General features: G+C 48.8%; 1 protein-coding gene across 3 annotated transcripts in view; it reads right to left on the bottom strand.

Moving 5' to 3' along the window:
* Window positions 1-473: 473 nt before the first annotated feature.
* TMEM273 (transmembrane protein 273) overlaps window positions 474-27,560 on the bottom strand; it is a 39,968-nt gene continuing 12,881 nt past the window's right edge. Inside the window, exons 2-6 of one of the 3 annotated variants that reach the window (XM_078077449.1) lie at window positions 13,002-13,055; window positions 12,001-12,141; window positions 10,749-10,779; window positions 6,733-6,794; window positions 474-1,673 (exon numbers count right to left, since the gene is read on the bottom strand). In XM_078077449.1, the coding sequence (XP_077933575.1) occupies window positions 1,660-1,673; window positions 6,733-6,794; window positions 10,749-10,779; window positions 12,001-12,141; window positions 13,002-13,055 (302 nt within the window). In that variant the 3' untranslated portion in view covers window positions 474-1,659. The remainder of the gene's footprint in view (window positions 1,674-6,732; window positions 6,795-10,748; window positions 10,780-12,000; window positions 12,142-13,001; window positions 13,056-27,560) is intronic. The other 2 variants (XM_078077450.1, XM_078077451.1) reach the window with 2 other exon arrangements.

The following is a 27,560-nucleotide window of genomic DNA, read 5'->3' as shown; positions in this document are numbered from 1 at the left end:
TTTCCAGAGCTCTTGCCCATTGGAACCTCCATCCCCAGGAACTGCTACCAGGGAGAAGGGCTGTCAAGAAGGGAGTCAGAGAGCTTCCAGGAGAACTGCCACAGAAGGAAGACACTGAGCTTGAATTTGGGGTGGAAGCCAAGGGGACCCATTACAAAGAGTCCCATGCTGTCTCCCAGGGCATGTCAGCCTTTATAACCCAAGGAGAGAGCATTGGCCTTCAGCATACTTCTCTGTTCTTTACCCAGGAAAACTTGTGTGGGGCTAAAACAGAACCAGAGCCCAGGAATAGTGCTAGGAAAATACATCATGGTGTGGGATGGAGGAGAGGACCCCACGGTTTTGCTGTGTCTATAGAAAAATGATTACTGAGAATCCTGAAGCATTCACCTTCAGGTTGTAAGTGTCTCTGCCATTCACAAACCAGAAGCCTTAATTAAAATGCTGCTAAAAGAAGCAAATCAATTAACAGATACCTTACAAGATGGTTTATTCTATCTTACACACAGAAAATTCCTTATGAGTATCATGTTACTGCTTTAGGTTATCAGCTAACAAAGGCTGCTAATGAACTACGTTGTTATCAAGTCAGATAAAAGACGCCCTGGGAATCCAGGCAAATTATTATAACACAGCACTTTGTTTTGAAATATTGCTCATCTTTCATCACACACAAGGAGAGTAACCCAATTGGAGGAGAACCAGCCCACGCAACCACCTGGATTTCTGTTGAACTGGAAAGGCAAAGAGTATTCCATAATGCAGCCCCAGAAATACAGGGTTAATAGTATGGGGGAGAGAAATGTTAATGGGGCTTGTGCCACACAGCCTTAGGTTGATGGCAATAATAAGAAGATGGGGATTTCCTAAGCCTCTGCTAGTCATGTCCTCCAGGCAAAAGCCATTCACATTTGTACTAATAACCACAAAATAATGCTATAACATAACAATAATCCCTTACATCTGTGTAGGTCCCTATAAAGTACACCATCGGCTTTTTCATTTAATCCTTTGTTGGCTCCATCATTTGCAGAGCTGCAGGCCATTCCGTGGCCATTGAGACCCCTTCCTCTCACTCCGGCCCAGCCCTCCATTTCTTCCCGTGGAAGGTCAGTCTTTCATTCATGAGACCAGAGACTACTCCATGGTCTTCATGTCTCAAGGACCCTGAATATTCGCAGGGGGATTCTTATGGCAATGGAGATGGTGAGGCCATCAGTTCTAGAAAATGATGCTTACCTGTTGATAAATGGTGGTGCTAAGGAGGCTGTGTCTTGACTTTGGTCCCCATTTCCATGAGCCATTTGCTATGGGTAGGTTCCATTGATATGGACACAATGCTATCATAGAATCATGAACAGCGCCATCATGGAGGACCAGGATAGACAGTGTGGATTTATTGGTTTCCATCTTTTCTTACTGCTGGATAATGTGCTCATGCCTCCCTCTATGCAGTCAGCTTCTCGTGGAAGAGGATTGATATTTTCCTTCAGGACAGAAACACTGTAGACTCTATTCCATCTCTCACGTGCCCTGGGCATTGAGTTCCACGTGAAGGTCCATCACCAGCTTTGGAAGCTCAAATTCATGACATCCCTGAGACTGAAACTGTCCAGACTGCCCAACCTCTCCTGAAGAGGCCACTCATTCAGAGCTCAATCACTTGTTCACCTCTGGAAAGGAAGAGAACCATCAGGAAGACTTATCGACAGAGTGATTATGCTCTCACTAATCATGGCATATGCTGCCACACAATTAAGTAGGTATGAAGGAATTCATCAGCATATCTTAGCAAGGGGAGACATTTCCTTGTGCAACATAGAAAGTACGTGAAGACCAGTGGCTTCTAGATAAAATGGGGAGTTTTTCAGATAGAGCTCAACTGAGAGGTTGTTTTCTGCCTGCCAAAACTCGAGCCACAAAACCTCACCCACTTTGGTGGCAGAAAGGGAAGAAGTCATTCCCCAGGGTTAAAAGGCATATCTGCAGGAAAATGCCACTTTCTGTACTTGAAGAGATTGCCCTGATCTGGGAAGATGCTACAAGGGACCAGGTAGACAGACCTGTGCAAATGTAACTAGAAACTGATACATTCAAGTCTGAACTTGTGCTGTTACAGAGCGTGAGACTTGTCCACACATAGCGTATCTATCTCTATCTCTATATCTACATAAAATTGGGATCACAGAAGAAAAGACGAGGTCACCAAACCAGACCCTAATACGGTAGAGCTCAGGCTGAAAGTAGGGCGCAGACCCTGCTGTGGCCAATTTCAACTACAGGCCTCGCCGACACCTCCATGCACAGAGACTGAATTCACACCAACACTTCACTGCAGTTTCTCATAACAGTCCTAATTTTAACAGAATGGCATATTTATGTTTACATTGAATGTTGCATACTTGTTTATGCCGTTCGATTGTGCATGCTGTCTCAATGTCTTGATATCTAACATGGGAGAAAGTACAACAATAGAAAGATGGGGCAGAGTGAAGCATCGATTTGATAAGCCAAGCCGAAGGCCATAAAAGAGACAGTACCTACCTATCCCATGTGTGGAGGACCAAGGACACACATTGAGGTCAGGGTTACAGAGCTTGATGGCCACAGAGGCAACATGGAAGATAAGCAAGTTGGAAACAAGCAAGGATGGTGACAGAGAAGTCTAAAGGGATTCCAAGAGAGTCTAAAGGCTGTCAGATTTTTGTGCTTCTCCTTTAAAATATGGTAGGCCCAAAAATCAGAGTTTAAGTTGGATGGTCTTGAGGTCCAGGAGCTCAACAGAAATTTCATCCCTTCTATCGTCTTTAACAAATTCTGAGTTCAAATGGCCCTTTCAGGTGTTGTTAAGAGGATCCAAAGTGGCTGGGCCTATGCAGCGTTTGCTCTTGAAATACTGATGTCTACAGAAGATGGGAAAACCAAGAGGGCAGCCTCCTCCCACTCCTGATGGCCCTGAGCTGAGGAAGTGGCACCTGTGAGCTCCTCCAAGGAGGAAGTTGTTCTCTGACGAAGCAGTCATTCCTTTGCATACAGGTGTTTCACCAGCCCCTAGACAGACAGGCACAATATACAAGAAAAGATAGGCAGGACAGAGGCTGGAATATTAGCTGCTGGCTGGACTAGCAGGTGAATCAGGATGCAGACCCGGGCTTGGGATTAAGAGAAAAAGAAAAAGACTTTTGGAGACTGTATCTGCACTGTTCCCACTATTATTTAATACTGCTGGTTTTAGCCAATGCAATCACAGAGGAGAAAACAGAGGCATAAGAACTGGGAAAGGAGATCTACAATTTGGCAGATGACATAATATTATGAAAACTCAAGGAAATCCAGAAGAACACACATACAATTAAAGCATTCCGTAAGGCTGTCACGATAACATTAACATACAAAAATAATCCATAAGCAATCAATGACCAAGTAGGAGACATAATGGGAAACTCCATTCATAAAAGCAACAAAAACATAAAAATATTTAGGAATAAACTTAACAAGAAATGTGAAAAACCCATAAGGTAAAAGCCAAAAACTCTCTTCAGACACATAAACACAGACTTGCAAAAAAAATTCACCTTTCCAGGAAGGACTGCTTAACATCATAAAGAAGTCAATCGTCTTGAGCCTCATACATGAACGTAATGCAACCCCAACAAAAATACAAAGGTGTTTGTTCCATGGGTAGATTCTGGAGTTGGTTCTGAAGTTCATATGGAAACACAAATGTTCAAGAATAGCTAGAAGAGAATAGCAAGAACGTGTCCCTGAATAGAAAGCACAATGGGAGTGCGCCAGATAGTGGAGCGAACCATGAAGCACGCACGAGTAAGAGCATGGTACTAACACATGAATACTCACAAATACCATGGAAAATAATATAAAGTCTAGGAATAGTCCAAGTACACATGGAAATTTAGAACACAATAAAGATTGCAAATAAAACTGGGGAAAATAATATTTTCAATAATGATACTGAAATAGATTGCCATTTGGGAAAAAGATAAAATTGGGAAAAAGACAAAATTGCATCCCACACACCACAATAAATATTAAATGGATCAGAGATCCAAATAAAAAATAAAGCCTTACAAGAACTAGAAAAAATATATATATGTACGTATGTAAACATTTTTTAATTTTATGGAAATTATATATATATAATTTTAATTAAATATATTTTTTAAAAGGAATATGGGAAGATAAAGCAGAGACTCTTGAAAATAGTTACCTCCACGCAGTGGGTGGGGACAGGATAGAGTAGACAGGTATGGGAGTGAGACTTCTCTGAGTTTGCCTGTTTACATATTTTTTATCTTTGAACCATATACATGTTTTACAAACTCAAGAAAATAGAATTAAAGTAAAAGAAATAAGGAAGGAAACATTAAAATAGCACACACATGGAAACAAACCCTATATCAAATTGATAGCATAACCACACAGAGAAAATAATTAGTTCAATTTGAATATAATACTTGATACACACAGAGGGCTAAATTCTAAGAAGAAAAAGAACTGCAAAGAAATCTTCAAGTTACTAAGCAAGTTTGTAGTTGTAGAGTGCTGTGATTGTGGAAGTATTGTGGGTAGTACTAGAGGATAGAGCAAAAGGGTAAAAATATTTATATGGAACAGGGTTTTCACTTTGGAGGAAGCAAAACAGAAATACCCAGTGAGGAAAGCTTAAGTAGAACCTTATGGTATTGAGTTTGTGATTTAAATACACATTTCCTGACTCTGCCCATTGAGAGGGCCTAGAAGCAATGATGTCTCAGAAGCCATGAGCACACATTGTGCCCACATCTTGGCTTCTAAAAGCTATTCCACATAAAAAAAAGAAAAAAGAAAAACCAAGGATCTAAAGGGTACATGGGTGATTCCAGGTACGAGCAGGGATAGTACAAGGTGAGCCTGGGATACTGTGTTGTGTGGGGAAAAAAAAACCAAAAAAAACCCCAGAAATCTAAGAAATGCTCAAAAGCTACCAAGAAGTGACTGGTACTGGACAAACTGGGGACAATTTGAGCATCACAAAGATCCATGATGGCAATGAATTATATAATATGTTGAAGTCCACAGTAATGGTATTCAACAAGTAAGAGAGAAAAGGGGGAAGGAAAAGGTCTTTTTATCCAGAAGAATACCAGCTATTAAATGCAGAAGGGATGCTAGAGTTAGAAACTCAGTGTTTTGTAACCCCCCAATGCAATAACTGAATCAAACATGGATCATGAACAGATGTAAAATCATTGGGTGAAGAATCATTGGGGAGTCAGGATGTTCACGTGGTCTCAAAGTATCACCCTTCAGATTACTAATTACAAAGAGGAAAATTTGTCTCCCTGACACAGGGATCTAGCAGTCACTTCTTTATTCAAGTGATCAAAGGCAGGGACACCTGGGTGGCTCAGTCAGTTAAGCATCTGCTTTCGGCTCAGGTCATGATCTCAGGGTCCTGGGATCGAGCCCCGCCTCGGGCTTCTTGCTCAGCGGGGAGCCTGCTTCTTCTCTGCCTGCCGCTCTCCCTGCTTGTGCTCACTCTCTCTTTCTGACAAATAAATAAAATTTAAAAAAAAGTGATCAAAGGCAGCATCACCCACAGTGACAGAGCCTGGCGTCATGCGCTTCCTGACACAGTACAGTGTCAGACACGCAGTGTCACCTCCGTGGTGTTCTTGACAAAAGTCTCAATCGGCATCTACTCAGGAGGAAACAATCAGACCAGTCCTGAAGACGGGACATCATACAAAAGTACTTCAAAATTGATAATGCCGCAGGGAAAGAAAGCAGAGAAGTTGTCCAACACAAAAAGAGACGAAACAGAGACAAAAATCAAATACCATGGATCTGGGTTTGGAAGACTGAAACTATAAAGATACTTTTGAAACAATCAGAGAGATTTGAATATGGGCTGTGTAATAAATGACATTCCTGAAATATTGGTCATTTTCTTAGGTGTGGTCATCATATAGTGATTATGCAGGAGACACTTGGTTACGTAATTAGGGGTGAAATATCTCTACTAACTTAGGGGTGATATTCCTACTAATTTTTAAGTAGATCAGAAAAAACTGCATGTATACAGAATAAAGCAAATGGAGGGAAATATTAACTTGGGAATCTAGGTGAAAGATGTGTATGTTTTTGTTGCACTGTTCTTTCAACTCTGGTGGATTTGAAGAGTTTTCAAAAAGAAGGAAGGTGAGGGGACGTGGGTAATGCATGAGGCGCAGGCAAGTGGGCCTAGGGAGCGTGACCTGTGACCAATCCTGCACGCTCAGACCTCGTCCACTGCGAGACCCGAAAGCAACAGGGGAAACAGACACTTCAGCCAAATCGATAGCTTGAGGACGCAAAGTTTTGGAATTTTTTTTTTGTAATCACGTGGACTAAGTTGGAGAGTTCATGGTTTGATTGACCTTTAGGGAAAAATTTGACAAAAGAAGAAAGTTAACTATCCTGTTTCTAAAATCCCATTTTCTCAGCTCTAATCAGGAAAAGGTCCCACGGCTTCATTTTAAATCATCCTGAAGTACCACTAAATTAAGACTTTCTGGAGGGAAAAAAAAAAAGAAAGAAAGAAGAAGAAGATGTGGACTCCTGGTGTCCCAGCCAAGGCACGAGGAGTCGTGGCTCGTGGTTAGCAATCCCCTCCCGTCCTGCATGGTGGCCGCCTGGGGACAGCCACCGCCTTTCTCCCTTTCAGAACCAGTGATCGCTCTCACAACTCACCTTTTGGAGAAACTGAGGTTTGACCTGCAAAACAGGAGAATCGGATGTTCATTAAATCATTCCTACGTGACAAAAAGCACATGCGAAGTTTTGCTCCAGGAGAATGGCTTGCCTGTCCTTAAATTTTCCTTTCGGGTCTAACTTCTTCCTGACTCAGCCTGACTCCATCTAGTGTTACTTTTGGAAACTTGGAGTGTGCCTCCCTTCTCTTCCACAGTCCCTGTTTGCGGAGGAGCTCTGGTGTGATCTGTGCCGAGAACAGCTCCCCGCACGTGGTGGGGGGCTAAATGCGGGGGGGGCGGGGGGTGTGGGCAGGAGGGCTCCCACCCAGCCGCCCGCCGCACCCCTGCCCTGCATCTCTCCCTTCCCTCCCTCCAGCCACCTGCGCCCTGCCCGTGTTCCCTTTCTGGGACTTCACTTTCACCATGGTCGTCTGTGAGTGACCTGCGCAGCCACCCCATCCGGATGGACGATGGAAATTGCCTCCTCTGGTTCTGATGTTTCAAAAGAATTCAGAACTTCCAAACGCACACAAAATCGGGACATGATCTGACATGCTTATACATGGGAACATAAATCCGCAGCGACCGTTGCTTCAACAATGCTTTTAAAGTGGTCGGTTGTACTGCACACAGCGGCATCTGCGCACGCGCACACGCGCACACACACACACACACACACACACACGTGTGTCAGTCACTTGCTACAAACCATCACAGCTTCTCCATCCCCCCCACCCCCCAAAACACATGCACGGGATTGGAAATTAGGATTTGGGAACTCTTCCTTTTTTTTGAATTCCATGGCTAAGAGCCCTGACACAGTGTCCGCAGAGACTTCTGGGGGGCACTGGAGTTTCCAAGGCAAAGTACCCTAACTCCAAGTGCCCTTCCATGTGTGGGGGTGGTTTGGCCAGGGGAGCACGCCCAGCCCACGCCCCGTGGTGAGATCACTACGACCACTGACTGGTGACAGAGGGCCACAGCCTGCCACAAAAGTCTGCAGCCACGGGCGCGGGCGCCTCCGCCACCCAGCAGAGGGCCCCGGAGGCCACGCGGTGGGTAGAGGCCACCATCACAGACATCCCCCATCTACGCAGGACTGACTCCCATCTTGTACTGCCCACCACAGACACCAGCTGGACCCCCAAAAGGCAATGCAGGCTCTAGGTCTGGGGTTCATCTATTCATGTCCAGGTCCCCTCTTCCTGCACATCGGGAGTTAATCCTTCTCATCCTACCAGACTCAGTCCGTGGCCTCCCATAGCCCCGTCTGCCCAAAGCCCTGTTTGAACCCCTGATGGAGGTCAGGCTGCCTAGATTCTATAGTGGGAGAGCCTGAGTCAGCACCCAGCCCAGAGCAGTAGGAGTGCTGCCCCTGGGTGTCCTCCTGGCAAGGGGACCCAGCTGCAGCCTCAGTGGAAACTAGCACCATGCCAATGCCCCAAGGGCTGCCAGGAGACAGAGCTCCCCGGGCGAGAAGGCCCCGCAGGGCTGGGAAAGAGAGGGCCAGTAGGAGCCAGCAACTTGGAATTCGACTTTCCCCTGTAAGTGGTCTCATGGATTTGGTGGCACTTGAGAGCTGTTTAGCATGTTTAGCATGTTTCTTCTATAAGGACGAATGGGACAACTCAGCCAGTGTGGGTGACAGGGTGGTCCACCTGTAAATGCCCCCAATTCCATGACACGTTTCCAAAAGCTCCCTGGGACGGGTCACCCAACCCTCCCCTGCGCGAGAACCCCAGGTGCAGAGGAGGTGACCTTGCCAGCAAGAGGAGAACTGGGTGGCCACAGAGGGGCCTGGAGAGCACTGTCTCATGGCCCCACTAACCCCAGGCTGGCCGCATGCTCCAGTTTTCCTAGAACTATCCAGGTTTACACCTAGATCCTAACACGGTTATTAGCAATGCCTCTTCACTCTCCCAAAGTCCTGGTTTGGATGATAAGGAAAATGATCACACTCCTCTCCCCCTGTCCAAGCCCTTTGTGGGAGGGCCAAACAGCACGGGCTGGGTGGGGATTGGGGAGGATGGAACAGAGAGAGACAGTGAGAGTCAGAGAAGAAGAGGGGCAATGCTTGCAGGCAGAGCTGATGAAACACTCTTCAGTAAGGGCCCGGAAACCAGAATATCTGAAGGAGGGAAGATCCTCAGGAAAGTGAACTTCTCAAGAAAATCTGTTTCCAGTTCAGCCCCGGGCCATCACCCTGACGACAGCGTGCCACGCATCTGTCTCTCTCTTCCCTCTCACGTCCACCTCGCCTCCCATACACACGCCATAGCACTTACTGAGCGCCAGGCTCCGGGGAAGAACCGGAGGGGAGCCCAGGTCCCCTCTAAAACCCACCACCCCACCCAGCCCAGACCTCTGTCTGCATGCCAGCCCTTCTTGAGCACCCCCTCTACATGGAAGTCTCCAGAAGCCTCAGGTTCACTGTGTTTAAAAAAGGAGTCCCCATCTCAGCCCCCAAGTCCATTGCCCAAACCTGCTCCACCACCTACTTCCCAAGGGCACCACCCCTCTGGGGCCTCTCCACCCCCACAAACTCTGTACTGTTCTGGATTCTTCCGTCTTGGTGGCTGCACCTTCGCTCAGTGCCTCAGTATCGCTCCGATCCTTGCCCAGCAGGGCTTTGCAGCAGGTCTGAAGCCCTCAAAGGGCTTCCCAGCAGGTGTCCCTGTCCCCAGCGCCCTCCCCACCCCCCCCATGCCACTACAGCGGAAACGCTCTTCCATCCCTCTCCTGCCTAGAATCCATCAGGGATTGAGCAGAAGTTTCAGGATAGGGTGCAGACTCCTTCACTTAGCATGTAAGACCCTGAGTGAAACCACCCCTCTCTCCAACCTTTTCTCTGCAGACCTTCGTGTGAAGCATTGGCTCCTGTCACACGGAACATTTGTTCCCTGGGTGTGCACACTGACACACCTCAGCGTGCCTTCTGCCTGTGTACACTTCTCTTGCTTCCCCCAGGGAAACTTCTTCTCATCCCTCCATATGCAATCCCAGTGCTGCCTGCACTCCTAGACGTCCTGCTTCCCAGCTGGACCCCTCTGCATCCCCCAGGCACAAGGCAACGCATACTTAGCTGTGTCACAACACCCCCCTGGTCCCAACACCCTGCAAAGAGCACCCAGGATGTGCCTGTGTCCCCTGCAGATGGAAAGGGAGCCTGTCTTCCCTTATTCCTCAGCACCTAGCCCATGCCTGAACGCCCATTCACTCATTCATTCAACACATATACAAGTACCTGCTCTGTTCCAGGCATGGTGCTAAATGCCAGAGCCACAAAGATGAAGAGAAAGACCCCACCCTCAAGAACCTTACACTTCAGGGGGAAAACCATCAAAAGAAATAGACGAAGAAATATATCACATAATGTCAGTGAAGGGAAAGTAATATGAAGAAAAATAAAGCTAGGTGAGGGAAAGATAATGATCAGGGGAAGGGGTTTCTATTTTAAACAGGCCATCCAAAATGAAATGGTGGCCTTGAAGCAGAGATACGAAGGAAATGAAGGGCAAAGTTTATAGGTATCTGGGAGAAGAGCATTCCATGTAACAGAAAACAGCAAGTGCAAAGGTCCTGAGGCAGGGCTGTCCTCAGAGGACATATAGTCTCCGTGCAGAAGAGCAGTGTGGCTCATGGCAGCAGGGAAGCCAAGTAACCTGGAGCAGGCTATATGGGCTTCCCAAGTAGGTCATGGCAAGGGCTAGGGACCTCATTCTGAGTTCTGGGGGGAATGTACTGAGGGGTTCTGTATGGGAGGTGGGGCAGAATGTAACTGAGAGTACGCAGAGGCAAGCTCAAGCCCCCTTTGGCTACTGTACCCTGTGGCCCCGCACTCTCATGACTTCTGCCCACTGAAGCAAAGAAGGGAAAAGGGGGCATGGGGTGCAGTCTAGTCTCCTAGGAAGCATTTTGGAGTGGAGAGAAGAGCTAGGATGACAGGCAAAGAAGCACAATGAATAAAACAGGAGGGAAAATGATACCCCGCACTTACCACGATAGTGACCTTACCTTGGGACTCTCTTCTTTAGTGTGATGGTGTCTAAAGAGAGAAAGCAGGGCATTAGGAAGGGGACACTGTGATCAGCGGCACGGCTCACTCAGTGTCAGGCAAGCAGGAGCGAGGCAGAGCCAAGCTGACTCGGGCAGCTCCAAAAGGCTCCCTGGGTTGGGGCCACTGGGGATGGTGGTCTTGGGCTGAGTGCTCTTCATCCTTCTCCTTTGGCTCTGTTGGAGCTTCTCTATCCAGGTCCCATCACTGAGCCCCCCTTAGCTGGGCACTTAACTGAACCTTCCCTGGAGCCTTCCTACCCCCATCACTCCTCATCACCCCCTTCGCTTGCTGCTCCCAGACCCTCTTGGTCTAAAGGGATCTAGCACACCTCCCACTATGTGATGAAGAGGCTGTTTCTTCTCCCTTCCTAATCATAGGGATACAAAAATAATGGCAAATAAACACCTATGACCAGTTAAACCCCTCGTGCAGTCGAGCATGCTGGCATCCCAGGAAGCCCTGGAGGGCTGTGGTTCCTCCCCCTGGCCCAGACTCCCCCTTCTGCATATCTTCGTGGATAATAATCACATTTTCCAGAGACACAGTGAGGCTCCTTCCTCCTCATCCTCTGGAAAATGTCCTGGAAAACTGCATGATGATCCCATTAAGCAGGCTGACAGGACTGGGAATGATTTTTGCAAGTCCCATCTTGAGAGAAAGGGGATGCAGATCAGTGCTGTATTTTGCTATCAAAACTCACAAACTGACTGCTGGGTCTGTGGGTTGAGCTTCCCGGCAGGTGCCACAAGGACACTGAGAACCACGCCAGGGTTCACATCAGCCCAGCCCTGTTTGGACCAAGAGGACACAGCACGGCTCCGAGTAGGACCTGCCCAGTTTATGGAAAAAAAAAAACTCAGCAGCACGTCCACCACCCTCCCAGCCTCATCACCTCCTGGGATCCATTTTATCTGGTCACATTTTTGGATACAGAAATAGACATTTCTGTCCGAAGCCTGCTCACCTCCATTCCCCCACCCTTTCTCCAAGAAATCTGATTCTTAGAAATGGAAAAGTACAGAGAGAGAGAGAGAAGTGGGGAAGGGGAGAGATGGACAGAGACACAGAGAGGTCACTGCATTTCTTTTCAACCCAGTCTGTCAGTCTTTCTCTAGCCAAGTTTTGGAGGGGCTCTCAGGGCCTCAGGCTGCCGGGACCGATCCTGGTCTGGGCGGGGCAGATCCGGGCCAGAGGTCGCTGCTCCCTTACCGTTGAAGCCTGGGTTGGTGCTTCTCAAGTCCGAGGAGTCAATATCAAACAAATGTTTCCTGATCATGCAGATCTTCAAGACCAGGAAGACAGCTGATATGGCGACGCCCAGAGCCGTCCCGATGATGGCGTACTTGATGTCTGCAGGGCAGGGAGGAATTGACCAATGGGTATCCATCAGGCACCAGCCTGCAAAGGTCTTTCATCTACAGCTCCCTTCACATTCGGGGTGAAGTCCAAAGTCACCCGAAAACTCCACATTCCAATCGGCTGAAGCCCAGGGCCACATCCTCCCCCTGCCCCTCACCCACCCCCCATCCCCTCCTCCTGGAACCCCATCCGGCTCTCTTCAGCCGTGGGAGTCATTCCCCAGCAGCTGATGGCTCCTTTCTCTGGCCTCCCCTAGCCCTACCTCACTTGCCTTTGCGTTAATTCATTTATCGAGCACGTGTTAATTGGCTGCCTGCTCTGTGGTGAGCATGGAAGGCAAAGGAAAAGATGTGACTCCGTCTTGAGAGGCCTGCAGTCAGCGGGGGTGGATGGGAACTCGCCCTAACGCCAGGGTAACGGGCTGGCCTGGGCTGGCGTGGAAGCCGAGAGCCTTCCCGGAGGAAAAGGGGTGAAGATTCTAGATCACAGTCTGCAGACTGCACCGTGCCTGCTGAGGGGAGCCCCTGAGGTGGAGAGGAGCTGGGACTGTGCAAGTGGAGGGAGGAGGGGGAGGCATGGCAGAGTGCAGGGCGCTGTGGGGGCTGGAGCCGCTCATCCTACAGAGAGCAGAGAAGGGTGGCCCTGGTGACTCCCGTGCCCTTTGGAGACAGGCTCTCAAGCAGGTCCCTGCCCCTGGGGTAAAACTGTGTTAGCTCCTCGGGCAGATGTGGAAGTGAGTGCTGCCCCTGTTCGGTGAAGACTGGCAGGAAACCAGCCACGCTCCCAGCACACCCCACCCCTGCCCCTCCCCCCCCAGCCCTGCACAAAGAGGAAGCTGGGCAGCCACCCACCGATTTCGGCCCCAGCAGACTTGCCCGTTGCTAACACTGGAGCTCCTCCAACATCTGCAAAGAAAGAAAACCCAGAGTCTGGTTAGAACCAAACTGGTGGCCATGATCAGACCAGGGGTGGAGGGCCAAAGCCCTGTCCCCAACCACTGTGTCCCACAGGTCCGGGAAGGCCTGGCACAGGTACCTCTGCTGCTTGGCGTCCAGCCTCCGGAACACAGAGGGGGGCTGCTGGTTGCCATGGAGCGTCCTGGAGCCTGGCAGGGACGTCAGCGCCCTCCTCCCACCCCATGCCGGGAGCACGGTTCCATTGAGCTCCGTTCAGCCGGCTCTTCCGCATGGCCTCCCAGACCCACACTCTGACCCCTGCCTGCTTCTTTAGCCCCTTCTGTCATTCCCACGAAGCCTCTCATCCCAGCCAGACCGCACTGCTTCTAGTTCCCCACCCAGGCTGGGGGCTCTGCTGCCTCTGGGCCCTTCCCTCTGCCCGGCCCCGTCTTCTCGCCTCTCCTCCTTCCCCTCGTCTCGGTTCCCATGTTGCTTCCTCCTGAGCCCCCACGCCTGGCTCAGCTGTGTGCTCCACGGGGGCTGTTCTCAGCCACCGTAAGTGACCACATCGTTTATTTAACGATGTTACGGAGCACTGCTGTGTCCTGAGAGCTGCTCAGCTATGAATCCACTGGCTGCGCCTTCTCGCCAGTCGCCCCTCTGTGCTGTCTGTGCCCTGTGGAATGTTCTACCCCAGCACTTGACACAGCATCTGGCACTGAGGAGGAATTAACAGACGTTTGCTGAATGAATGGTGGTGACAGATCACACTGCAGAGATGCCTCATGCTTCCGGCCAGAGCTTGAAAGCTTCCATCAGGAGACGGGGCTCAGGCTGGGGCCACGGTCCCTGCAGACCGGCCCTCAAAGACCCACAGCAGAGCTGTAGGCCTTGCAGGGGAAGGCGTCCAGTAATTGGCCACTTACTTCGAGGCGAAACCAGGTGAGGCACTTGCAGGAATGCACTTAGTACTCGCAGCAACATCGCTGGGAGCTAGGTGCGATTATCTCTGTGTGATGAATGAGGAACCAGAGGCACTGAAGACTCGATAATGGGCCCAAAGTCCAAGGGAAGTGGAATGTGGCAGGGCCAGGGTCTGAGCCATGACACTTGCACTGGGAGCCTGTGACGCCCTGCAAACTCGAATCCCAGGGAACTAATGGAATGATGCCACAAACCACAAGGTCAAGGGCTGGAGGGGCTTGGGCTGGGGTGAGCGGATGATGAGACCCAAGCCTGGTTCTAGGTACAAGCTTCCAGGCAAAGGCAGAAGCAAGAAGTGCCATGACCCCCGCTTCTCAAAGGAAGCAGGTGACTTCATTGGGAGAGGCCGAATCTTCCCCAGCTTAGCTCCAAGAGAAGTTCGCCTCCCAATTCCCTACCTATCGGAGCTTGAATGATGGCCAAGGGCCACGTCTGCTGACTACAGACAATGCTGCCTGGGGTGACGTGTTGGGTCGACACTCTACAGAGGACATCTTGCTCTGCATGTGTTTGACGGGGAAGGGATCATCATAATGGACTTTGGGATTTTTCTGGTGGCTTCACTTAGTCGATGGATAAAGCTGGGGAGTTATGCAGCAAAAGCACACAACCTTGTTCTAATCACAAGTCCTCTTAGAAATTCAATGATTTCTGTCTTTCTATCCACTCACACAGACACCCCCACATACAATATGACCTTGGTCTTGTGGGTTCTCCCAAGCCCCTGCTGAGCTCCATTGTTTCTTCACATTCTTTACATTAAACCTGCTGCTCCAGCTAGGTTGAAAACCACTCCAGGGATGGGACAAAATCTTCTGTTTTGCACATGGTTGGACTGGGCTGTTATGAGTAGCTGGGCTAGGAGCTGACTTCCAGACTGATGCCCAAAATTCAGAGCTGCATATGCCCTGTGCTCACCCTGGCTCCTTTCCTGACACGAGTCTGGCCCGTCTCTGCCATTACTGGGCAGCAGGCTGGGGACAGGGCAGGGCAGAGCATCAGCAAGTGGGGCCAGGCACACAGACGGACAGTCTCTCCCCTGGCCCCTTCATACACAAACATCTTTCCTGTGTCTTCTGCTGGTGACCATCACTCTCCATGTGATGCATTGTGATGCATGCAGTGTAAAAACTTTATATGAGCCCGAGATGAAACTTAAATGGAGAAAGAAGAAAGAACACAGGTCAGGAAAAGCGAGATGGAAAATGTCGGAGAGCCAGAGAGAAAGAAACACAAAGAGACTTGGTCACACAGGGACGAATGGAGGCTGGGCCATAGGAGCTCAGACCTCTGGCGGCAGGGCTGAGAAGGAAAGAGGAGAAAGAACATTGTCAAAAACCTGCCAGGTCCTGCCCTCCCTGAGAGCACTGGGTCCCAGTGCTCAGCAGGCAGCCCAGCCTCCCTCATCTGCCTGGCCCACCAGTGACACTGTCCTCAACCTTGGCTCTTTCTGCACCCCCTGTCAGAGACTCCATGGCTGGGGTTCAGCTCAGCCCTCACTCCTCACCCCAACCCGCACTGAGACACCACTCTCCACGTTCCATTTTGTATTGGCCCCAAGCCCTGAGGCGGCCCCTAGTCCCTGGCCCCAAGCAGGCTCTCGGGGCTTCAGGCTCCCCTACCACGTCTGGGGTCAGGGACTGAGTGAGTACCCTTCCAGCTGCAGGCAGACAAAACGGGGCCGTGGACACATCGGTCCCAGTAATTCCTGCTAGCCAGCCAGATGGCCACTCGGCGGCAGCCTTTCCCCTCCTTGGGGAGGGAACTCCCTCCTTACAGCCTTCCCCCTGCACTCCGTGTCTCTGCCCTGCGCTCTAACAAGGCCCCGGGTGAGGATCCATCATAAGCACACTAGCCCAGCCAACCCTAGCCCCGCCTCCTGCCAGGGTCTTGAACAGGAGAAGTCCCTCCTGGGCCATAGACCCCCTTCGAGGCCCCAGGGCTCATTTCCCCTGGTTCTGCAAACTAGCTGGAGGATGGATGGCCCAGCAGCACAGCCAGAAGCCTCCAGCACGCTCCTGCATTCAGATCTGTGAGAGCCCCAGGAGCAAGTCGCAGGGCACGTTCTTTGCTGGAATTCTCTGGGTTCTCTTTGCAAACAGGAGGAGGAAGCTTGGCATCCAGAGGACAGACTCTGCAACCCAGGGGAGAGTCCAGGGGGGCCGGGCAAGGGCTGGCTGTACCAAGGCTCGTCTCCCTGGGGGGCAGGGAGGGACTGTGCGGACTGGTTCATCAGGCAGTAGCAGGCGCAGTGCTGGCCAGCTCCGACTTGGCCGTCGGCACTCCTCAGGCTGAACCAGGCACGGGGGACAGGAGCAGAGACCTCAGAGCCCAGCCCTGGCTGCTACCTAGTACGGAGAGCTGCCTCGAGATGGGTCTCCACCCTCAGTCTCCCTGTGTGCCCAGGAGCTCCCACCAAGTCACACACCTGCCGAGGGATGGTGCCTTTCCCTCAGGTGCACAAAGGCACTTATGGCTCTGAGTCTAGAGTCCCTGCTTCCCCTTCGTGCCCCCTTTGAACATGCTGCTGCCCAAGGACGCTATTCCACCCCTCCCTGCCGAAATAGCCAGTCTCCAGCCCTCCTCTCTGCAGCCCCTCCCACCCCAGTCATGTAGAACACCGCCTGCTTCTGCGAGTGATTTCCAAACAGAAAGGAGCCTCCTGCAAGAGTAAATGGTCCTGAGGCCTTGAGGCTTGCTGGGTCCCCTCGCCTGAGACACGAGAGGGCAGCCTTCAGGGGAAGGCAGCGATGGGGTTGCTCTCTGAGACGGAGCTGAGGGTGCAGTGTGGCCTTGCCCCATCTCAGTTGGAATCTAACCCACCGAGAGCCCATCCCTGACGTCCAGACCTCCTGTGCTGTCCATGACACCTGTTGGGCCCACCCTCAATGGGGGCTGGAACTCTTCACCACCCTTATTTGAGCGGAATCCGGCTATGCGGTTCCAATTGTGGGCTAGTGGGTGTGCGAGCACTCAGATGTCGTTCTATAAGTGTCTGAACTAAAAATAAGGAGAAGCCGCCCTAAGTGTTTGTCACCTGATGCCTGGTCATTTTCATCTTGGAACTTAAATATTGCAGAATGGCTCCTAACTTTAGATCTCATGGATTCTAATGTTTCCAGCCAGAGAAAGGGGCTTCAAGTGTCTAGACAGGCATCCGTCCTCTCCTAACGCTGTCAGGAAGTGCCTGCCGTGTGCTCTGGATAGGGCATCCAAGAGCAACCCAAGACCCCTGGCCCGGATAAAGGAGCTCATGCAGTGACAAGGGAGACAGAAAGAAAACTCAGTGTCATGGGCAATGTCCAGCACCTTCCTGCAAACCTCCGTCTCCACCAGGTAGAGGAAGTCTGAATGGGGACATGTAGGATGGACGCTTGCTGTGTGGCCTGCACGCCTCCCCGGGCCCCTTGGCTGCCAGCAGTCCCTTGGCTTTCCTTTGGGGAACCACTTCCATAGGATTCCCCCAGGGCTGGCTCCAGGACGAATACATGAATACCTGATTAATTAACATATTCCAGCTTCCTGTCGGCAGTGATTGGTTGAGGGGTGGGGCAGATGATCCAATTCAGGCCAGTAAGACTCAACTCAGGGACTTTGAGGGAAATTTGGAGAAACAGGAGTGTCTTCTGGAATTGGTAACAGTGGGGCTGAGGGAGGCCCACTGGATGGAGAGAACCTGCTGGGACTGAAGCCCCCACAGAAGAGCGTCAAGCCGAGACCAAGTCTTAAAGATAGATTTTGAGTGCCTGAATCCAGCTGTGCCTGAAACACCTCTTCCTGACTTACCAGTCACCTTAGTAAGGAAACACTTTCTTTAGCTTAATCTGATCTGAGCGAAGTCACTGTCATCCGCAATCAGAGGAGTCCTGATGACTTGGGTGGCAGGTCCTTCATAAAGCATCACTGGAAATCAGGTTGGCGAGGCGGGGAGGGAAGCAGAGAATGCTGGCTGGAAACAAGCTGCTCACAATACAGCCTCTGATAAATCCAGCTAGGATCCACAGGCTAAGCCACCATTGCCCCTCTGCCTGGCACATGCTGCTGTCTTTGATGCAACGCCTTCCTTGTTCCCGTGGAAAGTTCTTACTTTCTTATCCTTCAAGGCCTAGCACAAAGCCACCTCCTCTGGAAGTCCCCTTTTTCTGGGTTTGTTCAGGATCACCCCGCCACCTTGTCGCTCCTCTGCCCCCACTCCGTGTACACCGTCCAGCAGGCTGTTCTACGGCACAAAGGACACGCTTCAGGATAAGCAGCTTCTCTCCAGGACCAGGATGAGAGGTGAGATTCCTTGGAACTCAGTTTCTCTTCCTGTGAGATGCAGAGAGAAGCTGGAAGGGGAGAACCTTGAACTAACTGGGAAGTGACCCCAAAACCACTGAACATGAAACCAGAAGTGGCTTCAAGTGATGAGACTGAGTATCCAGTAGTGAGTGATACTGCAGGCTCGGGAGGGAGGTGAAGTTCAGCCAAGGAGAAGCGAGGGACCATTGCTGCTGTAACTCTGAGATGGGAAACTCTCGTGGCACCCCCACGGAACACATGTGGCCCACACGTGGCTGCCATTGCTGTGGATGCTTCTGTCTCCATGGCCTGAGGTCCCGGATCAAGTACAGCGCAGCGAGCATCCCGCCTCAGTCCTCTCCTGGGCTGGCCTGGGTGACGGAGCGCTCCGGCTCCCGGCCGCTGCTGGGGGTGCGCTGGGGTCTGACACAGCTGTGACTTGCAGAAACCTCAGGCTCCCCATCCCCAAGCCCGGGAAGCTCCCGAAACTGCTCTTGCTCCATCTCACCTTCTGGTCTCATTGGCCGAACTGCAGCGGCCAGCTCGGAGTGAACAGACCTTGCTGCTCCTCTCCCAGGGCCGCGGTGTTCCCCGCTTCCCGGCAGAGCTCCTAGACCTGGAGCAGAGCCCGCACCTGCCGGAGCCATGCACAGTCCAGAGATAGAAAGTGAAAGGAAAACTGAGGACAAAGGACAGCAGAGCAAAGACGGCTCCGAGGGGCCTCGGTCCACGGCCAGAGGGCACGAGGAGTCAGACCACCAGCTCCGCAAACCCAGCTCAGCACCCCCGGCCCAGCCAGCCGTGCGCCCTGATGCCCGCTTGAACCTGCCCACTGAGAGGGAATTCCTTGCACAGGGTCCCTGTCACACATGGAAGTACGCAGCCATCAGCCATCTGGGAGGACAGAGGGGGGCCTCCCCCAGCCTGGGGGAGTCAGAGAAGGGCCCCTGGAGTAAGCATTATTTAAATTAAAAACAAAAAGACAAGTAGGACCTAGTGAAGATGGGGGGGGGGCGGGTAATGGGGCCAGGCAGGGCAGGTGTCCAGGCAGAGGAAAAGGCAGCAGCAAAGGCCAAGAGGCCGGAGGGGGAACAAGGGCTTGGGAATAAAAAAGGCAGCTCAGCGAGTCAGAGCAGCGAGGGGGCACCGGTAAACTGAGGCTCTCGGGGCTTTCCAGAAGATGAGGACGGGACAGCTAGCCAGGACACACCTGCCCTGAGCAGGAACCAGAGTCCGGAGGCCACCAGGAGGAAAGAGAGGCTGACCCGAGGCTCCCAAACGCAGGGGAAAATGCCTCCAGCCTCCAGAAATAGCATCATAATTAAGAGGAAAATAATACTGGTGGGTGACCAGACAGTACCAAAACTTGTGCCCACTTTGTTTTTCCTGCGCAGTCTTTGCTAATTAATTCTTAAAGATTCACACACGGGGATTAAAACACTCAGCTACAGAAGCCAAACTGATCAATACCTTTCCAGGCTAATGGAGGAGCTGAAGGCAGGGAGCCGGCTTCGGCCCAAGGTAGAACCAAGGGCACTCCAGGGATGGGGAGCAGTCCCAAAGGGGCAGGGCCCCCCAGGGCGTCCCAGGCCCATGCTGGCCAGCAGGCGGTGACATCAAATGCTGTCACACCTAGCAGGGGAGCTGCTGAAACCTTGAGGGAGCCGGAGGTGCTGGAAGCCAAGGGGAGCTTGAGGCTGCCCTGGTGGGGTGCATGGTGGTGTCCAAGGAGGGCAAGACCAGAGGACCCACCATGGGGCCACCCAGCTAACCCTGCACACACTGGTTAAGGGGGTTGGTCCATCTTTGACTGTCTCCAGGGGGGCATGAATGCTTCATATGACTGACTCCATGGTGGGTAGAAAGGAATGACACTTGGAACCAGAGCATCTGAATCTCCATTCTGCCACTGCTCATCCAGTGGCCTGGGGCCAGACAGGACATGACTCGCAGCTCGGTAGCCACTCTGCAACGCGACTGACCAGGAAGCCTCCTCACCACACACAGAGTGCTGTGAGGATCCCCTGAAGGTGTGCGGGCATGGACCGAGGTGCAGGAGGGAACTCTCCTCCACAGGCCCTCAGCCACCCACTTGAGATGGTATCTTCAGCTTTCCAGAGGCCACGGGAGATGCAGGGAGCATTGCATGCCAGGAAGCGGCTCTGGGCAGGAACTCAGGTCAGAAAGATTGTCCTCCCCGTCAACATTACCGGAAGTCGCAGAGCCGGGCAGAGGCCTCCAGAAGGCTTGTGAGGCCAGGTGGGGGGCAGCCCACCCACTCAACCTCGGGGCTTCGGACCAGGGAAGGCCCGTTTGCAAGAGTGCCTTTGCAGAGAGAGCTAGGGCAGCTGGAAGCAGCGCAGAATAACTAATTAATGATGGTAAAGTGTTGTGGAAGGGGGAAAGCGCTGCGTAACCGCTAAGTGGTGGCGTGCTTATTATTCATGCAATATTCATACTGTGCTCTTCAGCCTCTGAGAAGCTCCGCTCCGCAGTCCTCGGGGACCGGCTGAGGGAAGCATGAGCCCCGGGGGCGGGGCTGCGGGATGACTGCTGGCCTGGCCCACGGGCGAAAGGCCCATGACACTGCGGCGGAAACGGCAACACCCAGCCAACATGAGAGCCCCGGGGCCTTGGCAACACCCCACCACCTGCCTCCATCTACCAGGACCAAGGTTGTCTGAGCCCTACTGTGTGCCAGGGTCTGCGCTGGACACTTCTTTTTCAAGGCAGCTCCTAACATTCGCAGAGTCCAGGGCGTGCCGCAGTCTAAATATTTAAAAGTTAGAGATCTATCCACACATGACCCAGCCCGCTTGCCCCTCAGGGCCCTGCAGTCCACTCTCCAGGGGTCATCTTTCTGAGGGGGAAGCTCAGCCCTGCCGAGGGCCTGAAGGCTGGCTGGCTGGTCTTCTGGGCAGAGCAGGAGGAATTGGAGCCTGGCTGGGGTCTCCTGGAATGCCAGGATGCTGCGGGAATCAGGGCAGGGCCTGGCCCCGTCAGCCTTCCCACCCGGCCTTCTACCCAACACCTCGCCTTCCCCCCCTGGACTTCTGGCCAGCGCTGAGGCATGCCTCCCAAACTAGCTTGCCAAGTGGAGGAAGGAAGTGAGATTTTCTGGTTATCTGCCAAGAAATGCCTGTTGGTCACTGAAATAAAAGCAGTCCCCCTGTTGCTGTCTAATTCCCAGGCCCCCACAAGGCTGGGTTTCCTCCCTGGACACACCACCCTCACTATTGGTGGCCCAGTGCACAAACAAGCCCCCCTCCCTTATGGGTGCATGCTGACCCAGTTCCTGAACTTTGAAAACACTTTATGACAAGACCAGAAAGAAAAAAACTCCTTGCATTTGAACGTATGTATGATATGGGGGCACACATACATTCACACTCCTGAATAGGAGGGTCCTGGGGTTGGAACCTGGGTCAGCCTGGTTCCAGGAAAGGGCCTCACATTGGCACATAGGCTGGACAGTGGCTCCAAGTTGACCACAGTTTCAATAGGACTCCCCCTCCAGGAAGCCCTCCCAGACACCCTAGTTCGGATCAGGGGCTTTTTCTCTGTCTCCCTCCATGTTTCCTACATCTCAGCACCTAAGATACCACATTGCAACTGTTCTTCTGGTAGATTTTCAACTCCTTCAATCGGGGCTTAACTCTGTGTCACAGCAGAGCCTGATAAAAATCATTATTTGCTTACTGTAAGCGAAAACTCTGACGTCCTTGTGCCCAGCTCCAGGCCCTTCACCTCATCCCCTGGACAGCAGCTCCTTGACAACATGGCCCAAAGGTTTACATAAGTTTCTGAGGGGCTGCAGCCAGGTTCCAGGCAGAAATTCCCCAGCTGCTCATCTGTTTTGTTCAGACGAGCAGGAGAGAGCAAGCCAGTTCATCTTACTGAGAACCATTAGCCCGTTATTTAATGGAATCAAATTTAATAAAAGGAGCAGTTCAGGCAATTCTGGAGAATAAATGAGGGTCTGGATGTGACAGAGATGCTTACAGTGACTTTCAAGAGGAAGCACAAGTGGTTTAATTTGGAAGTGAGTGAAAAAGTCTGCTGATCTCTGTGATGGCCACACCAGCTCCCGTCCAGGGTTCAAGGACCACCGGGAATTCCCAGCAGGCACTTTGCCGAGGTCACGGCGCTGCCCTTACCTGAGGGCATTTTCTTCCCTCAGGATCCCCCAGGATCAGTGCTGTGTGTCTGAGAGGAGCCCAGGCCCCCCTCCCCAAAGAGCTTCCTCCCAATCACCCATCCGCCAGGCTCTTAAAAACTCATTTCAGAACTCCATTTCTGGAGAGAGAGACCAGGCTTACTTTTCCCTATTCTTCTCAATAAATATAGCATAAAACCTAGATATTATACAAAAACAAACAAACAAACATAAGAAGATCCTGAAAGATGGAGAGAGGAAGGCAAATGGGCTGAGGACCCTGGAATCCCCACTGGATGCAGCATGTGGCCTGAGGTCGAAGTGTGGCTGTCACAGCTCATAAACATATGAGTCAACAAAACAGACTTTCATTCTCCTCTAAGATTTCTAAATTCTGTTTGACAGTTTAGGCTAAAAAATAACATGTCTAAAATAGGTCTCAATATATGTAGAGGAAATATTTAAGAGAGGAAAAGGACATAGAGACACAATTTCCACTTTTCACTAGAACTGTTATAATGTTGACAACAGTAGATGGTGATATGTTATGTATATATATATATATATATAATGTAATACCTACAGCAACCACTGAAAAGGGTATGAAAAGAAATATGTTCAAAAACACTAGAGACAAATCAAATGGAATTCTAAAAAATGTTCCAGTAACACACAGGAAGGTAGGAAAAAGAGAAATGAAAAATAGAGGACAAGGAGAAACCAAAATATAAAGTGGCAGACTGAAAGCTCCAATATATCAAGAACTACATTAAATGTAAATTGCTTATATCTACCAATTAAAAAACAGATTTGCAAAGTTTACTTAAAAAATGATCAAACCATATGCTGTCTACAAGAAACTCACCCCAAATATGATATAGATAGGTACAAAGTAAAAGAATGAAGAAAGAAAACCAATCAGACATTAACAAAAAGAAAGAAGAATGGTTATATTTATATCAGATACATTTTAGAGCACAGAAAATTATTAGGGCCAGAGATATTACATGACATTGTATTATATTACATAATGATAAAAGAGTCAATCCACCAAATAGACACAGTAATCATAAATCTCTATAATCAAACAACAGAGCTGTAAAATATGTGAAGCAGAAACCGATAACACTGAAAGGAAAAATAGACTGATGCACAACTATAGTTAAAGGCTTCAATAGCCCTCTCTCAACAATTGATATAACAACTAGACAGAAAATCAGTAATAATATAAAAAATTTCAACCATACTATCAAGCAACAGGACCCAACACCAGCAGAATATGCATTGTCTTCAAGCTCTTATATAAGATATATCAAGGTATCTAGACTATATTCTGCATCAAACATCAACAAAATTAGAATAATTTCACTCATACAAAGTGGGATCACAATGGACTCAACTAGAAATCAACAATAGAAAGATAACAGGAAATTTTCCACACTTGGAAACTAACGATACTTCTACAAAATTCATGGGTCAAAGAGGAAGTCCCAAGAGAATTCAAAATATTTATTAACTAAATGAAAATGAAAACACACATATCAGAATTTGTGGGGCATAGCTAAAGTGGTGCTGAGAGGGCAATTTATAGTACTAAATGCTTACATTAGGAAAGAGGTAAAGTCTTAGAACAATAATATCTCACTTGAAGAAACCAGAAGAACATCAGAATAAAGCCAGAACACACAGAAAGAAATAAGTAATAAAGACAAGAGCAGAAATCAATAGGGTTGAAAACAGAAAAAATAATAGGGAAAATGAGTGAAACAAAAATCCAATTCTTTGAAAAGATCAATCTGACAAACCTCTAATGAGACTGACAAGGGAAACAAGAGAGATGACACCATATCAGAAGTGAAACAGGAACATCACTACAGATCCTATAGACATCAGAAGGGTAATAAGGGAATATTATGAACAGCTCTACACATAAAAACCTGGTGACTTATGGACACCTGAGTGATGCAGTCTGTTAAACATCTAATTCTTGGTTTCAGCTCTCAGGTCATGATCTCAGGGTCCTGAGATTGAGCCCCATGATGGGCTCCACACTCAGTAGGAAGCCTGCTTGAGATTCTCTCTCCCTCCCCATCTGCCCCTCCTCCCCATGTGTGCACTCTCAATCTCTCTCTCTCTCTCAGAAATAAATAAATCTTTAAAAAAAACCTGATGACTTAGATAAAATGGGCCAATTCCTCAAAAAGTACAAACTGTCACAACTCACCCAATATGAAATAGATTCTTTGAATAGCCCTATAACTATTAAAGAAATTGAACTCATAATCTACAAACCCCAAGGAAGAAATCCTCAGGCCCAGACAGTTTCAGGGGAGAATTCTAACATATGTTTAAAGAAAAATTAACACGAATTATGCACAACTCCATCCAGAAAATAAAAAAGAAGGGAACACTTCCTAATTCATTTTATGAAACCAACATTACCATGACATTAGAACCAGAGAAAAAATGGTGCAAAAAAAGACAACTACAGACCAGTGTCCCTCATGAATACAAACTCAAAAATCCTTACCAAAATGTTATCAAGTAGAATTCAGCAAAATAAAAGAATTACACATCATGACCAAATGGAGTCTATTCAAGGATGCAAGGCTGGTTTGATATTCAAAAATCCATCTGTGCAATCCACCACATTAACAAACAACAGAAGAATAAAATCACATATCATATTGAGTGATGCAGGAAAAGCATTTTCAACAAGATTCTAAACCCACTTATGAGAAAAATTCTCAGAAAACTAGGAAAAGAGGGAAACATCATCAACTTAATAAAGAATCTATGAAAAAATCCTACAACTAATATCATACTTAGTCGTAAGAAACAAGATGTTTTCCCACTAAGATCAAAGACAAGGCAAAGCTATTTGCCATCGCCCTACCTGTTCAACATAGTACTGGAAGTTCCTGCCAGTCCAATAAGGCAAGAAAAGGAAATTAAAATGGCATACCATTCAGAAAGGGAAAAATACAACCATTTGCAGATCATGGTCCACGTAGAAAATCCCAAGGGATCTAAAAAAAAACTCCTAGAATTAATAAGTGAGTTCATTAAAATGGCAGAATAGAAGATCTACATACATAAATCAATGATATTACTATATACAAACAGTTACACAGAGAAAGAGAAAATTTAAATACAATACAATTTACTATCACCCCCCAAAAAATACTTAGATGTAAACCTAATAATACATATACAGGTCTCATATATTAAAAAATCCACAGTGGTGATGAGAGAAATAAAAAAAGAATCTTTTTTTTTTTTTTTTTTAAGATTTTATTTATTTTTTTGACAGAGACACAGCGAGAGAGGGAACACAAGCAGGGGGAGTGGGAGAGGGAGAAGTAGGCTTCCCGCTGAGCAGGGAGCCCGATATGGGGCTCGATCCCAGGACCCTGGGACCATGACCTGAGCCGAAGGCAGACGCTTAACGACTGAGCCACCCAGGCGCCCCTAAAAAAAGAATCTTATTAAATGGAAATACAAACCAAGTTTACCGAAAAGTCAGCATAATAAAGATGTCAAATCTCCCCAAATTGATCTATAGATTTAATGTAATTCCTATCAAAATCCTTGCAAGATTTTTTTGTTGATGTAGATAAGATTATTTTAAAATTTACATGGAAAGGTAAAGGAAACAGAATTGCTAAAAACCTTTTTTTGAAAATGAAGAATAAAGTAGGAGGGATCACTCTACCATCTTGAAACTTACATACCTACAGAAATCAAAACTCTGTGGTATTGGCAGAGGGACAGATCTATAGAAAAGAAAAGATGACCCAGAAATAGTCCATACAAGTATGACCAATTGATTTTGGACAAGGGAGCAAAATCAATTCAATAGAGGAAGAATAGTTTTTTCCACCAATGGTGCTGGAGTGACTGGATATCTATAAGCAGCAACAACAATAAAGTATGCTGAGCTAAATTCACAAATGAACTCTAAGTGTATCATAGATTCAAATGTAAAATATAAAACTATATAACTTTGTGAAAGGTGAAATAGAAATAGGGTGTTTAAAAGGGAACCAGGAGGCCATTAAGGAGATGGACCTTATGCACGTCCTCAGTGGGTAGAACCATAAACTTTTGAACTGATTCAAACTGCAAATATTGCAAGGATTCAGCCAGAACACCTGGGACTTGCTAAGAGAAGTTAAGAGAAGGCTTAGTGATAGTCTTGGCAACCAATTATATGCAATCAAGATTACTTTTCTGCTGCCAACACCAATCAAAATTCTTTGTAAACAACAAACAAGTATTCCCTTTGTCTTTAGAAATCCTTGACTTTTGTCTCCTGGGGGGGTGGTGGGCGGGGAAGGGAGAGGCAAACTATTTGTGTTGCTGCCCAAATCTTCTGTGTTCCTGAATTACAATTGTGAGGTCCCCAGTCAATGATTTTGTTTTTATTTTAGCTCAGTCTTTTTTTTTTTTTTTCAGTTGACAATTTTTAGGAGAAAATATAAGATAAAATCTTGGAGACTTAGGCAATTGAGTAGTGAAAACTTCTCAGATGTTCTATCAAAAGCATGATCCATAAGAGAAAAAAATATCAGTATATTTAAAATTAAGTACTTTTGGGGGCGCCTGAGTGGCTCAGTCGGTAAGCATCTGCCTTCGGCTCAGGTCATGATCCCAGAGTCCTGGGATTGAGCCCCACATCAGGCTCCCTGTTCGGCAGGAAGCCTGCTTCTCTCTCTCCCACTCCCCCTGCTTGTGTTCCCTCTCTCTCTGTCTCTCTCTCTGTCAAATAAATAAATAAATAAATCTAAAATAAATAAATAAATAAATAAAATTAAGTACTTTTGTTCTGTGAAAAACCCTGTGAAGAGGATGAAAAGACCAGCTAGAGACTGGGAGAAAGTATTTTCAGATCACATATTTGACAAAGGACTCACATTCAGAAGATATTAAGAACTCTTAAAATCCAATAGTAAAGGAAAAACCAAGCAAACCAATTAGAAAATGGGCAGTCATGAAGAGAATGCTGGCTTGATCAGGACATTTCTCCTCACCTTCCTGGGGTCCTCCCTTTTTCCTTTATGTTCCACTGATTTTCTGAGTGACCCTACTGT

The sequence above is a fragment of the Halichoerus grypus genome, chromosome 7 (genome assembly GCF_964656455.1).
Source record: "Halichoerus grypus chromosome 7, mHalGry1.hap1.1, whole genome shotgun sequence".
Classification (NCBI taxonomy): domain Eukaryota; kingdom Metazoa; phylum Chordata; class Mammalia; order Carnivora; family Phocidae; genus Halichoerus; species Halichoerus grypus.
Note: the sequence above shows the minus strand (reverse complement) of the source record. Positions and strands in the feature narration are given on the sequence as shown.